The sequence below is a fragment of the Lineus longissimus genome, chromosome 14 (assembly GCF_910592395.1).
Source record: "Lineus longissimus chromosome 14, tnLinLong1.2, whole genome shotgun sequence".
Taxonomy (NCBI): Eukaryota; Metazoa; Nemertea; class Pilidiophora; order Heteronemertea; family Lineidae; genus Lineus; species Lineus longissimus.
Window position 1 is genome coordinate 7,503,873 of NC_088321.1, and position 12,607 is coordinate 7,516,479.

The 12,607-nt window shown below is 38.9% G+C and overlaps 1 protein-coding gene and 1 long non-coding RNA gene across 3 annotated transcripts in view; one reads left to right on the forward strand and one right to left on the reverse strand.

The window, feature by feature from the left end:
- Window positions 1-578: 578 nt before the first annotated feature.
- The window catches only part of LOC135499110 (uncharacterized), a 99,604-nt gene continuing 87,575 nt past the window's right edge, over window positions 579-12,607 (forward strand). For both annotated transcript variants that reach the window (XR_010449235.1, XR_010449237.1), the window contains exon 1: window positions 579-1,335. This is a non-coding gene — a long non-coding RNA (uncharacterized LOC135499110). The remainder of the gene's footprint in view (window positions 1,336-12,607) is intronic.
- LOC135499175 (uncharacterized) overlaps window positions 9,857-12,607 on the reverse strand; it is a 64,502-nt gene continuing 61,751 nt past the window's right edge. The window contains exons 14-16 of the mRNA XM_064789842.1: window positions 11,157-11,219; window positions 10,559-10,621; window positions 9,857-10,023 (exon numbers count right to left, since the gene is read on the reverse strand). Coding sequence (XP_064645912.1) covers window positions 9,857-10,023; window positions 10,559-10,621; window positions 11,157-11,219 — 293 coding nt within the window. The remainder of the gene's footprint in view (window positions 10,024-10,558; window positions 10,622-11,156; window positions 11,220-12,607) is intronic.

Sequence of the window (12,607 nt, forward strand, 5' to 3'; positions counted from 1 at the left end):
CTCGGCTCTGGCTGTTGGGGCGCAGGACCCCGCCGCGAAGACCGATCAGCCGGTTGCGGCTGACGGGGAAAAGGTCACATAATTTAGGAGGAGAGACGATAACGACGAGGATGGATTTCTCTAATTTCTACTTTTTTTCGGACTTTTGAATATGGCATTTTGGCAGATCGTTGTGGATAGGGAGGAGGCTAGTATTGGATGAGCGGAAAGAGTGGATATCGTATATTCTGGAGATATTGACGTCGTGTAGAGACATCGTTTTGTAGGGAGCATAAACGGACGTTTTTGTGCAGTGTTTGCCGTCACTATTTTCTCCCGCCGTGGCTCATGAAGGGAGGCCTCCCACCCGCGATTATTTAGATCGTTCTATTCCACGGCCGTTAGACAACAATGTGCCTTAACAATTTATTTGATCACATGACTCCTGTGGAATCTCCGATCTGATTGGTTGATCTGCAAACATGACGCCTTCGTGGTAATTTGCATGATTTATGAAGTAATTTCCCTTGACCAACTTTGAACGCGTCGATTATGATAATAAAAGGGAGGGACCCAAATTGGAAGTAAATAATAATTAGGTCATGTGCCAGGAATGGTTACTGCGTAATCAATTTTTTGGGTACTTCGTCAACTGGCGGAGAAATTTGCTGATGCGCCAAATCCCGTGCGAGTTTCTTCGATATTTCGCCGGAAAATCAGTTTAAAACAGGTAAGATCGGTTCATATGCCAAGAATTCGTACATGGTAACGAAGAACCCATATCGAGGGACTCTTATGAACCAAGAATAGAAACTAGCAAGTCTTTATAAACGTAAACAGAATGATGAAAAGGGAAAATTATATGGTAATTTCTCATCTTGGTGGTGTATGCTACAATGTGGAACCAACTACACGGCTCGTCGATGGTGTAGCAGGAGATTTGCTTGACCAACTTTGAAAATCGCGAGCCCGGGTCTCCTGGTCGTATTCCTTATTATATACCAAGCCACTTTGGTTACTCAACCCGCCGTTGGCGCGGTGGTCGGCAGGCTATTCATAGTAACAAGACCGAGGGATTTCTCCACAAGTAAAAATTACCTAGCTAACGGCCGTGATTCCAATACGGAGAACGTGAGTAACATTTTATTCATTGATTTATTTGGAGGCCGATGAGATCTTTGTGAACTTTGTTCGTGTACATATGTTGTCGTATTCGGAATCGTGTATATTCGTATTATTCTAAACCACGTGAATGGATTCTGGAAGGATCTATTCAATCGTATCGTAAATGTGGAGCTCGCCAAGCCAGGATCGACAGCAAGTGGACTCGTAGAGAATTGAAGAAACCAGGCTGTGGTAAGTTTGTGACATTTTAGTACGTTATAGATACAGTCCTCACATCGCCTTATTGTATGGGAGGTCAATTATAGCTGCGCCCAAAAAACTTGCCGCTGGCTGCATTGGGTACGGGGTGAGTTTTGATCAATCAATCATGCTTTCTGCCAGCTGTAGGGTAATACCGGAAGATGTTGGCTAGAACACCGACCAACCGGCGAAGTAATTATAAAAATGAAAAAAGTGAAGGAACCTTTTTTGCCTGGGTGAGAAAACTTCGTAAAAATTATATACTTTCGATTGTCGGATGATCTATTTCCGGACATTGTCATTTCTCCGCTCTCGTCATAACCCCCTCCTCCTGCAGGCGAGTCCAGCCCTTCTGATGACCAGACAAAAAATGCCATGAACTTCAGTGACCTGGGTGACCGTTTTTTAGCTGTTCGCAAATCGCGTTGTACTGGGGCACGTCATCGTGGGGGGTTCGGGAAGAAGTCTTGATGCACTTCAGCCGACAAGAACGATCAGGGAAATAGAAACATACAAGTACCAGTCGTAGCGATCACATCAGATCGCCGTTATACTCATGTGATCCATCCGTACTGTAAACCCCTTAATTTACACAGGGTTTTTTTTCGCAGAATTTGCAAACAGCCTATATTCGCGAAAATAAAAATCGCGAAAAAAGTTTTAGATTCGAAAAACTGATCGAAATTTCAAAATCAACAAAAAAATAAAAGTCGTGGATATTTTTTTCAGAAATGTTGGCTGATTGGAAAAATAAAAAAGCACGAACATTTGTCTGTTGACAGTGTGCTGGTTGCTGCAACTCTCTCACGCAAATGACTCACTACAACACTGAAATGCGAATAATATACTTTATTCTTTTTTTCTATTTATGATTTACCACCACCTTCGTATTCTACTTTTTGTTATAGATATGCACCACCAACATTGTAGCATTCATTCAATATAATACCATGTTCTAAATATAATGATATGCAGCAAACGACCTATTTCGTCCAATCAAAAGCGTGTACAGAGAATCACCGTATGTGTCATTTTGCTTCTTTGTGATATTTTCAACTGCTACTTTTTTACAATTGATTGCCGCGGCCAATATGGCATGTTTCACTTTATTTTACACCACCAGCATACAACAATCGTTGAGGTGATATAAAGATAACTTCCTTCATTATTACTTGCGAGCAAAAATCACAAGTAGGCCTACTGATGTTCTTACATTGTTTGGCGCTTCATAATATACAATGTAGCTCTTTTCTGGAAGCACGGGAGGAACAGTGCATGAAGCTGCAGCCAGCTGACAGCGTTATCACTCTGTTGCGCTCAGCAGAGTAAAAAATACATTGTCCATGTTGGCCACGGCATTCTACACTAAAGGGAGTAGACAGTATTATAGACTATTCTAAACTAAAGGGAGTAGACAGTATTGGGATGACAGTCTGAATAATCTCACCATTTGGGCAACCAAGGACAGAAATTCAGGAATCTACCTTGCCTACTATAATTTAAGTGGGCAAGGTAGCCGACTGGTTATATAACATTGATATACCACAGGGGCACGCTTTATAAGTGGGAAATCAGTCAAGCTAGCAGGAATAAGCATGAAAGCAAAGATATAACATTTAACTCGCCTGTCCCGAAGGCATTAGAAAAATATTTCTATATTCTTGATTGAATTCAGGGGCCGATTTTAGATCACTGTTGACTTATGATGTGTACCCCTGTGTGATAAATGTTAGCCTTTTTGTTCGAGGTGACATACAAGCAAAACAGAAAGGGTCAGAAATGTCCATGTGGAGGGAGTTAGCGGTCGAGGACCGAAATCATAACTGACTTTAAACAAGCTTGGTCAGTTTTCTGGATTTTATCCTGTTAATCGGCAACAAATTTATCATATACCTCATGTGCACTGATCCGGTAGACAAAACATAGAAACAAATGATGTTACGGCCTGCGGTCTGGAACCTTTATGCTGATCCGGCGACTCGGACCGGTCTCTCTGTGGGTTTTCTTATTTTACCAACCTGAGGATGAATACATTCTTTGTTTAAGCCAGTACGGCTGTGTTGTACAGCTATAACATGCTAGAATTGATTAATCATGAGTCATTTTGTTTTGGATCAAGATGTTTCGTTATGCACCATGTATTTTGTTTTGTTTTCACAAATTTTCAGGAAAATGGCTGATCTTGTAACCGAAAAGTCGTTTTACTTGTTTGTCTCCTCTAATCAACTTTATCACTTATGAAATAATATATGAGCTGATTCGGACTGCATTTGCGGTTCGTCTTTTCTATTAATTTTGTCTTTGAGTTTGAACATGGACAAATGTGCCAATTGACCAAACAATTGGCTTTGACTCTCGCGTGATCGGGTGTGGACTGAAATAATCAGCTAATTATGATCAATTTAGCTTGTTTCGGCGCTTTTCAAACTACATGTATATGATTGACAACCAAGCTAATCAACAATCGACACTGAATATACCTTCGAGCAGGACTTATGTCACCTAAAATCTAGGTTATCTGTTTATTTAGCAACTCTCAGTTCATGCAAGAAAACAGAGTACAAATACGCATGCACCAAATATTGTGTCCCAGTTGTTACCCTCTAACACGTCGTTCTACGTTTGGTTTGCCTCCTCCCCCCCCCAAAAAAAATAGCTGGAAGGCAAGTGGCGAATCCAGTGCTCTAGATCCATGTCTTCCCCAACCCCAACCGTTGGGTGCCGTGCTAAAATGGATTCATCATCCATGAATGCTCAAAATAAAGGTTTAATTGAACATGCATAATGTGGTCAAATGATTTTTTTTTTTCATTTTCCATTTTGAAAAACCACGACGAGATTGATGCAATAGGAGACAAGGGAGACAAGTTATGGAACTGACACCAAACTGGAGGTATTGCATTGGTTGTCTCACCGAACCCGAGGCGTAGTCGAGGTGTTGGCCAACAATTTAGCGCCACCTAGGCGGTTTATGTGAGACGATCAATACCGACAGTGAGGTATCAATTTCTATTCTAAAACATCTCAAATTAAATACCAAAAAACTGGTTGTAAGTGTTTCTTGACTGCTGCCATATTTTGCACCTTATACCCAAGCGGTCGTGGTTGCCGAACCATAACTGCTGAATTCAAAACGAGGCTTCATTGGCACATGGTGCGTTTACACTGTAAACTGTGGTTCATTATAAAGTTAATTATTGGCCCTGTCAGCTGGTATTGACGCCAGTAGACCAGGGCCAGGTTGTTCAAAAGCACATAAGTCACGCACACAAACACTCGATTTTCGAAGTATTTCTCACCGACTCGTTATTTGGTCCTGAGTCATGAAGTTTTTTACAAGGTTCTCGAGTAGCTAATCAGGTACAGTCCTCACAATCTGGGTAAATTGCAGGTTTCGAGAGTCGAAAAAGATATGATTTAGTCATTTGGTTCATACAAGTATGCACGTACATAATATAACAAGTTTCTGGAGTATAACATGAAATAGACACTCTAGTTTAACTGAACTAACTGCTCCATGTAAACTCTAGTTTGACTGATCTAACAGCTCCATAAGTTATAAGGTAGGTTTCCATATTATTCTTTAGGAAAGTTTTTCCCGATTCCCCGTAAGACTAATTGTACACACGACGATTTACGAGTGTCGTGTGAATGAATTGGCGCTGTATTTGATGATACGACCAACCTTCGTAGTTCGTAGTTCGTATTGCTTGTGAAACCTGCCTCTAAGGAGCTCGACACATACGCCAATAATATGTCTCAATGACCACCTTCGTGACTTGTCCACCCAATTTGAATCTCAATACATATATCGACATTGTGAAAGTGATCGAGTGTATCTACTAAGTGAGACCAGACCGGACATGATGACGCTGCCTGCAACAGCGCATCTGGAGCTACCGCCATTTTGGCTACACCTCCTAATGTTAAAGCAATTAACTCTTTCTAAAAGAATTGAATGCTCATTTAAAACGTGGGAGGCCGCTCTCTGGAAAAAAAGTACAGACTCCCGCCTATTAGTATTCACTACGTTTTGAAAGAGTTCTATCGTTGAAGGATTTCAAGTTCTAGCCAAAATGGCGGTACCTACGGCCAACCCTTAATAACTTTCTTTAATGAAACGAAACCCCTGTACAAATTGTGTGAAGTAAAATTTCTCATACGCTGTAACATCGGGCCTTTTTCTGGAGCGGTTGTGGTGAATAGACTAAAACGCTGGGGCATGATGTAACAGCCATATGCAATATTTCTGACCATCTTGCATCGAACTATAGAGTAATTCATGCATTCGCCCCATGACTGTGCATCAAGATATTACGACTTCTAGAAAATCAAACCACGTTGCACGCACTGGCCCACAGCATCAACAGATAATAAATCACATCATTTTCTAGAGTACAAAAAGAAATATAATACCAGAATACAATACCAGCATGAGTATTTGCAAGTTATATAGTACAGACAGGCTACATTTCACGCACTGGACCTTTAAGGAGTACGAAAGGAAATTTCTATTACAAGTTTCTTGAGAAACTAAACAATTATCTACGCACTTTGTCCATTATAAGGCCAAGCATACCCAGGCAAAATTATCTGTGAAAATCTATATAGAATCTATGAAAAAGCTATAGTGGATATGGCAAACAAGCATACCCAGGCAAAATTATCTGAAACATCTATATAGAATCCATTAGAAATCTATATAGAATCTATAAAAAATCCATAGTGGATATGGTAAACAAGCATACCCAGGCCAAATTAACTATGAAAAATCTATATAGAATCTATGAAAAAGCTATAGTGGATATGGTAAACAAGCATACCCAGGCCAAATTAACTATGAAAAATCTATATAGAATCTATGAAAAAGCTATAGTGGATATGGTAAACAAGCATATCCAGGCAAAATTATCTGTGAAAAATCTATATAGAAGCTATGAAAAAGCTATAGTGGATATGGTAAACAAGCATATCCAGGCAAAATTATCTGTGAAAAATCTATATAGAATCTATGAAAAAGCTATAGTGGATATGGCAAACAAGCATACCCAGGCAAAATTATCTGTGAAAAATCTATATAGAATCTATGAAAAAGCTATAGTGGATATGGTAAACAAGCATACCCAGGCCAAATTAACTATGAAAAATCTATATAGAATCTATGAAAAAGCTATAGTGGATATGGTAAACAAGCATATCCAGGCAAAATTATCTGTGAAAAATCTATATAGAATCTATGAAAAATCTATATAGGACATTTTTGCTATATAGATTCGGATGTTGGCTAGTATGCATCGACATGATTTTGTTACCCAATACAGAGCTTATAAATGAGTCTTATACAATGCAATAACAAGAATACATTAATTAGCACAAATAAGCTTCCATCAATTTTGCAAACTTCTGCGAATATCTTCGCGTTACTAAAAATATAGCTCGATCATGAACAGGGTCAGTTTATAGGGCCAGCAGAAGCACATAAAGCCGTGTAGTATTTCGGCTTCCAACAGAGCCGCATCCGCACTGATTTCCCCCCAGTAAATACAATGTGCTATCAAAAATGGCCTTGAAAATATACCAACAAGATGCGAACCTTGTATGCTATACTCCTTTTGTGACTATAGTATCCAGTCCGTGAATTGTAATGCATACAATCATCAGACACTTTTAATCATGTGCGAACATTTGAGTATCATCTCGCATTTTCAAACGCTAACTTAATAATTTGCCGAGCTGCATGGTTTGTCAATGCTTATGCTTTACCTTAGAGAAAAAAAACACTTTAAAAATAAGATTTTTTTCTGGCCACAATGGGTCATCTGCCCTCTATGATCATGTCCCATCTTTTTTGTACAAAATACAATTCAAACATTAGCTCACGTGTATCAAACTACTAAAATAGTCTAGAGTACAAAAGGCAATAAAATGCACTGGTTCACGTGTTTCAAACTAAAACTAATTTCTAGATTACAATCGACAATACAGTATATACTGATTCACGTGTATCAAACTACTACTACATGTTTCTCGAGTACAAAGGACAAATTCGATTCAATATAATTAATGCACTGGTTTATGTGATGTGCATTGAAATATTACACGTGTCTAGTGTTCAGAAAGCGTTTACCATACGAGGCACTGGTTCATGTGTATCAATATACTTAGTACTACAGTTTTGTAGAATGCAACAGGCAACACAAGTCACGCATTGACAAGCATCAATATCTTGGAAAGTCGCCGTTGCGGGAGATCAGAAAAAGCCTTGATTTAAGGAATTGAACCCGAGGCGGAGGACCTTGGTTGAGTTACCAAGACACTCGAAGGTGGAGCTAAAATACAGTCCAAACCCGAGCCGACAGGCGAGGGTTTGGACGAAATTTTAGCTCCACCCGAGAGTGTCTTGGTAACTCAACCAAGGTCCGAAGCCGAGGGTTCAATTTCTATTCTAAAATACCTCAAACTTAAAAAGATAGGCCACGAAAATAACTTGAATATGTGCGAATTTGGCAAATTCCATCCATCGCCGGCCCGGCCGGAGAGCCGGTAGCGCCATTGTTTACATTATGTTACGGCAACGTTACAGAAAATGAGACATGTACATTTTGTACAGCGCGCATAGGAAGTCCGCATCGGCTCGCTCAAGTGATGCTAAAATCCGCGCAAATGGGCTATTTGGAGCGTTTTTCTCGGCATGTGTAGTGCTCATTAAAAAACTTAGGGTGGTTGATGCTTCCTTGACTGATTTGTGTTTGAAGCAGTGTTTTGAGAGCCTCAAACTTCTGAAGTGAGCTGAAATTCCATTGACGTGACGTGTGCATGGTTCCACATTTTAGTGCAACCCGAGGGAACTTTGGTAGAGCATCTTGGTTGCGTGTCCAAAACACTCCGCTCTCAGAACGAGGCTTATGCATTTTCCATTTAAAGTTGACTTTACGGTACCAAGGTATTTTAGAATTTTATTTATACACTGGTGGGCAGTGTCACAATTCAATGGCTCCTCTCAGCCATTAGTGTCTCGCTACCTTCGCATATTCTGATTTCCCTCTTCGGCCAATTTCGACCTATTCCAATGTCTTCGCGCCGCATATAATACCAGTAGAACAAAATTAGTCGCACGTTCCTAAATTATATCAGGTGGTCTAAAAAACCCACTACGTCTCGCTTTTTAAAGTACAATACATCAAATGCTATCTAACGGAAATCATTGAAAAGTTGCCCTCGTGTGGCCGTTGATATTATCTAGAAGAACAAAAAGTTGCAAATCAATAGACTTCATATTATTCATGTAGAGCTTAATTGAAAAGTGTGTGTAAAAAATGCAGTATCATTTCAGAATCGGCGCCATTGTGTTTGCGAGGACCAGGTACTAGCTTTTAGCACGTACTGTGACTTTATCAAGTATGGGCAAAAAAGTGAAAAGTCCAAGTTAATACATGCAATGCGACGCATTAAATAAAACAAACAACAAGCATGAGAGAGGTGAACTAAAAACAAAATAACATATCATAGTGCGTCATTTCCTCTGTGCAGCCTACTGGTGTTTACTCTGTAGTTAAATCATGTCACACCTTGTTGCCCTTGTCTACGTTTAAACCTTATTAACTCTGATCGCTGTGTTTTTCTGTGATTTTCAATCGAGGGTATACAATTTTCATTGCATGTATCAAACTTGGATTTTTCACTTTTTTGCTCATACTTGACAAAGACACAGTACAAACCAAAAGCTAGTACCGGTGTAACATCTGTGGTTGTTTCCCATGTGTCAGTGTTTCCAAACAATAGGCAGCTAGAGAGACCATGACTTTTCAATAGGGGGGATACACAGAAAAACTCGTCAATCTATTTTTGAGCGTTCCCAAACAATGAGGGGAAACACTCAAAAACAGAAACACTCAAAAACATTACACCGGGTCCTCGGACCAAATTATACAGTCTATCATGAAAACGGTGCGACTTTCAATCTTTACATACATATTAATGGGCCACTTCATAGGAACCGTTTTTTCATCGATTATATATAATGTATCTATTAATGATTATGATAAGTGACCTGTTCTATCAAATGCCTCATTATTTTTCAAAGCAGATTCTACAATGATTGTTGACAAACAGATACCTGGCTCACCTACCCATTGTATATGTAGGTTATGATAGTTTTCAGAATTGCCTTCGGCGGGGCTTGCGTGGCTTGTAGTGCCATAAGTCTACATCGTCCAGATGTGGTCTGCCTAATTTCACTCTCACCCCATGGATCAACATTCCTCAACAAAAATTAATCCTAATTAATACAGCCCTGATGGGTCCATCACAACAATTAGCAAATTAAGAAGCGATCAATGTGCATATTTTAGTATTTAACAAACTCCGCAAAATAAAAATTACAGATTATCTCGCATATATTTTTTGATATAGATTTGATAATCGACAATTTCGCCTGTGTAAAATGTCATTGAACGGGCATATACGTCCTTTGCATGTGTCCATTTCGTCTACTTTCTCACAATAGACAGTCCTATGGTGACTCGGGGACTTTTCTCTTCTTGGTAACAACATCAGAAGTATCACTACTTGACCTACGACGTTTTGGGCGTTGCATGTAGTCCCAAGATGTACCTGCAGTTTCCAAGTCATCTGAATAATAATAATAATAATTTGAATGATTACTTCCATGGTTAAGAGCTGAAATGAAAATGATATCGTTTTAAGTTGAACACCTTTTTAATGTATATTTGCCGTGGCCAAAATGGCGTGTATCACTTTATTTCAAACAAAACATCATAAAGCAAGTGTTGATGATAGCTGGCTTTCTAAATTATCATTTGCAAGGAATGATTGCAGGTACCTTCGTTCACCTGGTTGCAAATCTCTGCATAATTTTGTCCGCACATGCAAAAATAGCAAATGAATAAGCGATCAATGTGCATATTTTAGTATAGTCTTATAGTATAGCAGTCTTCAAAACTCAGTAAAATAAAAACATACAGATTATCTCGCATGTAATTGTTTTATATAGATTTAATAATCGACAATTTTGCCTGTGTATAAATTCGTTGAACGGGCATATAATTATGTCCTCTAGTGTCCATTTTGTCTACTTTCTCACAAAAGACAGTCCTATGGAGACTCAGAGACTTTTTCCTCATTTTGGTAACAACATCAGAAGTATCACTTTTTGACCTACGCCGTTTTCGGTGTTGCATTGAGTAAGATGTACCTGCAGTTTCCAAGCCACCGAAAGAAGAAACAGGATGTAAATAACGACTTCCACCGCCAACAACTGAAATGAAAATGCTATCGTTTCAAGTTGAACAACTTTTTTAATGTATATTTGCCGTGATCAAAATGGCGTGTATCACTTAATTTCAAACAAAACATCATAAAGCAAGTATTGATAATAGCTGGCTTTCTTAATTATCATTTGCAAGGAATGATTACATGTACCTTCGTTCACCTGGTTGCAAATCTCAGCATAATTTTGTCCGCACATGCAACAATAGCAAATGAACAAGCGATCAATGTGCATATTTTAGTATAGTCTATAGCATAGCAGTCTTCAAAACTCAGTAAAATAAAAACATACAGATCATCTCGCATGTAATTGTTTTATATAGATTTGATAATCGACAATTTCGCCTGTGTATAATGTCGTTGAACGGGCATATAATTATGTCCTCTAGTGTCCATTTTGTCTACTTTCTCACAAAAGACAGTCCTATGGAGACTCAGAGACTTTTTCCTCATTTTGGTAACAACATCAGAAGTATCACTTTTTGACCTACGCCGTTTTAGGTGTTGCATTGAGTAAGATGTACCTGCAGTTTCCAAGCCACCGAAAGAAGAAACAGGATGTAAATAACGACTTCCACCGCCAACAACTGAAATGAAAATGCTATCGTTTTAAGTTGAACAACTTTTTTAATGTATATTTGCCGTGATCAAAATGGCGTGTATCACTTAATTTCAAACAAAACATCATAAAGCAAGTATTGATGACAGCTGGCTTTCTTAATTATCATTTGCAAGGAATGATTGCATGTACCTACGTTCACCTGGTTGCAAATCTCAAATAGAGTCTTACAGAAGTCTTCATTGATACGTTATTCATTTTTACACATGTACAAGTCATGTACATTCTTCAAGAATCTTGAAAAAATCTGAACTAAATAATCTTACAAGAATCTTGTAACCCATGTACATGTTCACGTACACAGAAACGAATACGATCTTCACTAAGAATCTTTTAAAAAGAATCGTATCTGGATTTTTGACATGGACACTTACACTGTTGAAATATTTCAAAATCGTTCTTTTCTGAAAGCATGTACTCAGACAAAAGTGTCTAGTGTTGGCATTACAAAAATCTAAACGGACCATTTTAGGTTACAGAACCCCAATATCCCCAATCCTCGAAAATCCAGAGTCAGTTGTATCCTCCTCCCCTCTCGCACAAGTTACTGACACTGGAATAAATCGATTGTATTCGCGGGAAGAGGCGGACAAATCTGCTCCGCGCAAGGAAAATGGCTCCTACATCATTCCGAGAAACTCAGTTACTATTGAAAACAATCGCCGTCTCTAAAACGCGTTGGCTGAAATTTCAAAAGCATGGGACGCACGTGCGGAATTTCTTGATCTTACACGATCTAATAGACAATTTTGTAAGGAGCAAGCAAACTCTCTCGCCTTCGATAAAAAGTAGATAAATGCCCACAAAAGAACAATATGACTTCTTGAGTAACTAAACAGCAGTTGGTATTCACTGTGTTCATTTGAAATGTGGTTTTGAGACACGGATGGTACACATTTATCATCGAACGGCGGGTGTGTTGTGATATCAGTAAACAGCCGGCAATTCCGCTGGAAGCTTTTTTTCAGGGCATAAGCTCGGTCGATAGGGCCGAGTGTTGGCCTGAGTTTCAGGATGTTGAACCCTGGGCTCCTGGACCAAAATACACTAAAATTGTAATTAAAATGTGTATAAAAGGATTGTTTTACAATTTTCACATAAATGCATGATTCTTGAATGACATAAAAGGTAATGATAATTTATTCTCTCTTATTGCTGTCTAGCTTTGTTCTGTTTCTTGCTCAGGCATAGATGCAACACGCACAACGGTCGACAGGTATAAGCCAGTTTATTAAAGTAACTAAGATATATAAAGATACAGGTCACGTGATGATTAGTAAGCTATATAAGGTATATGGTTAGAATGGTTAGTATAACGAGTAATAGGTAATATCATAACATCCCCCTTACGGAGAG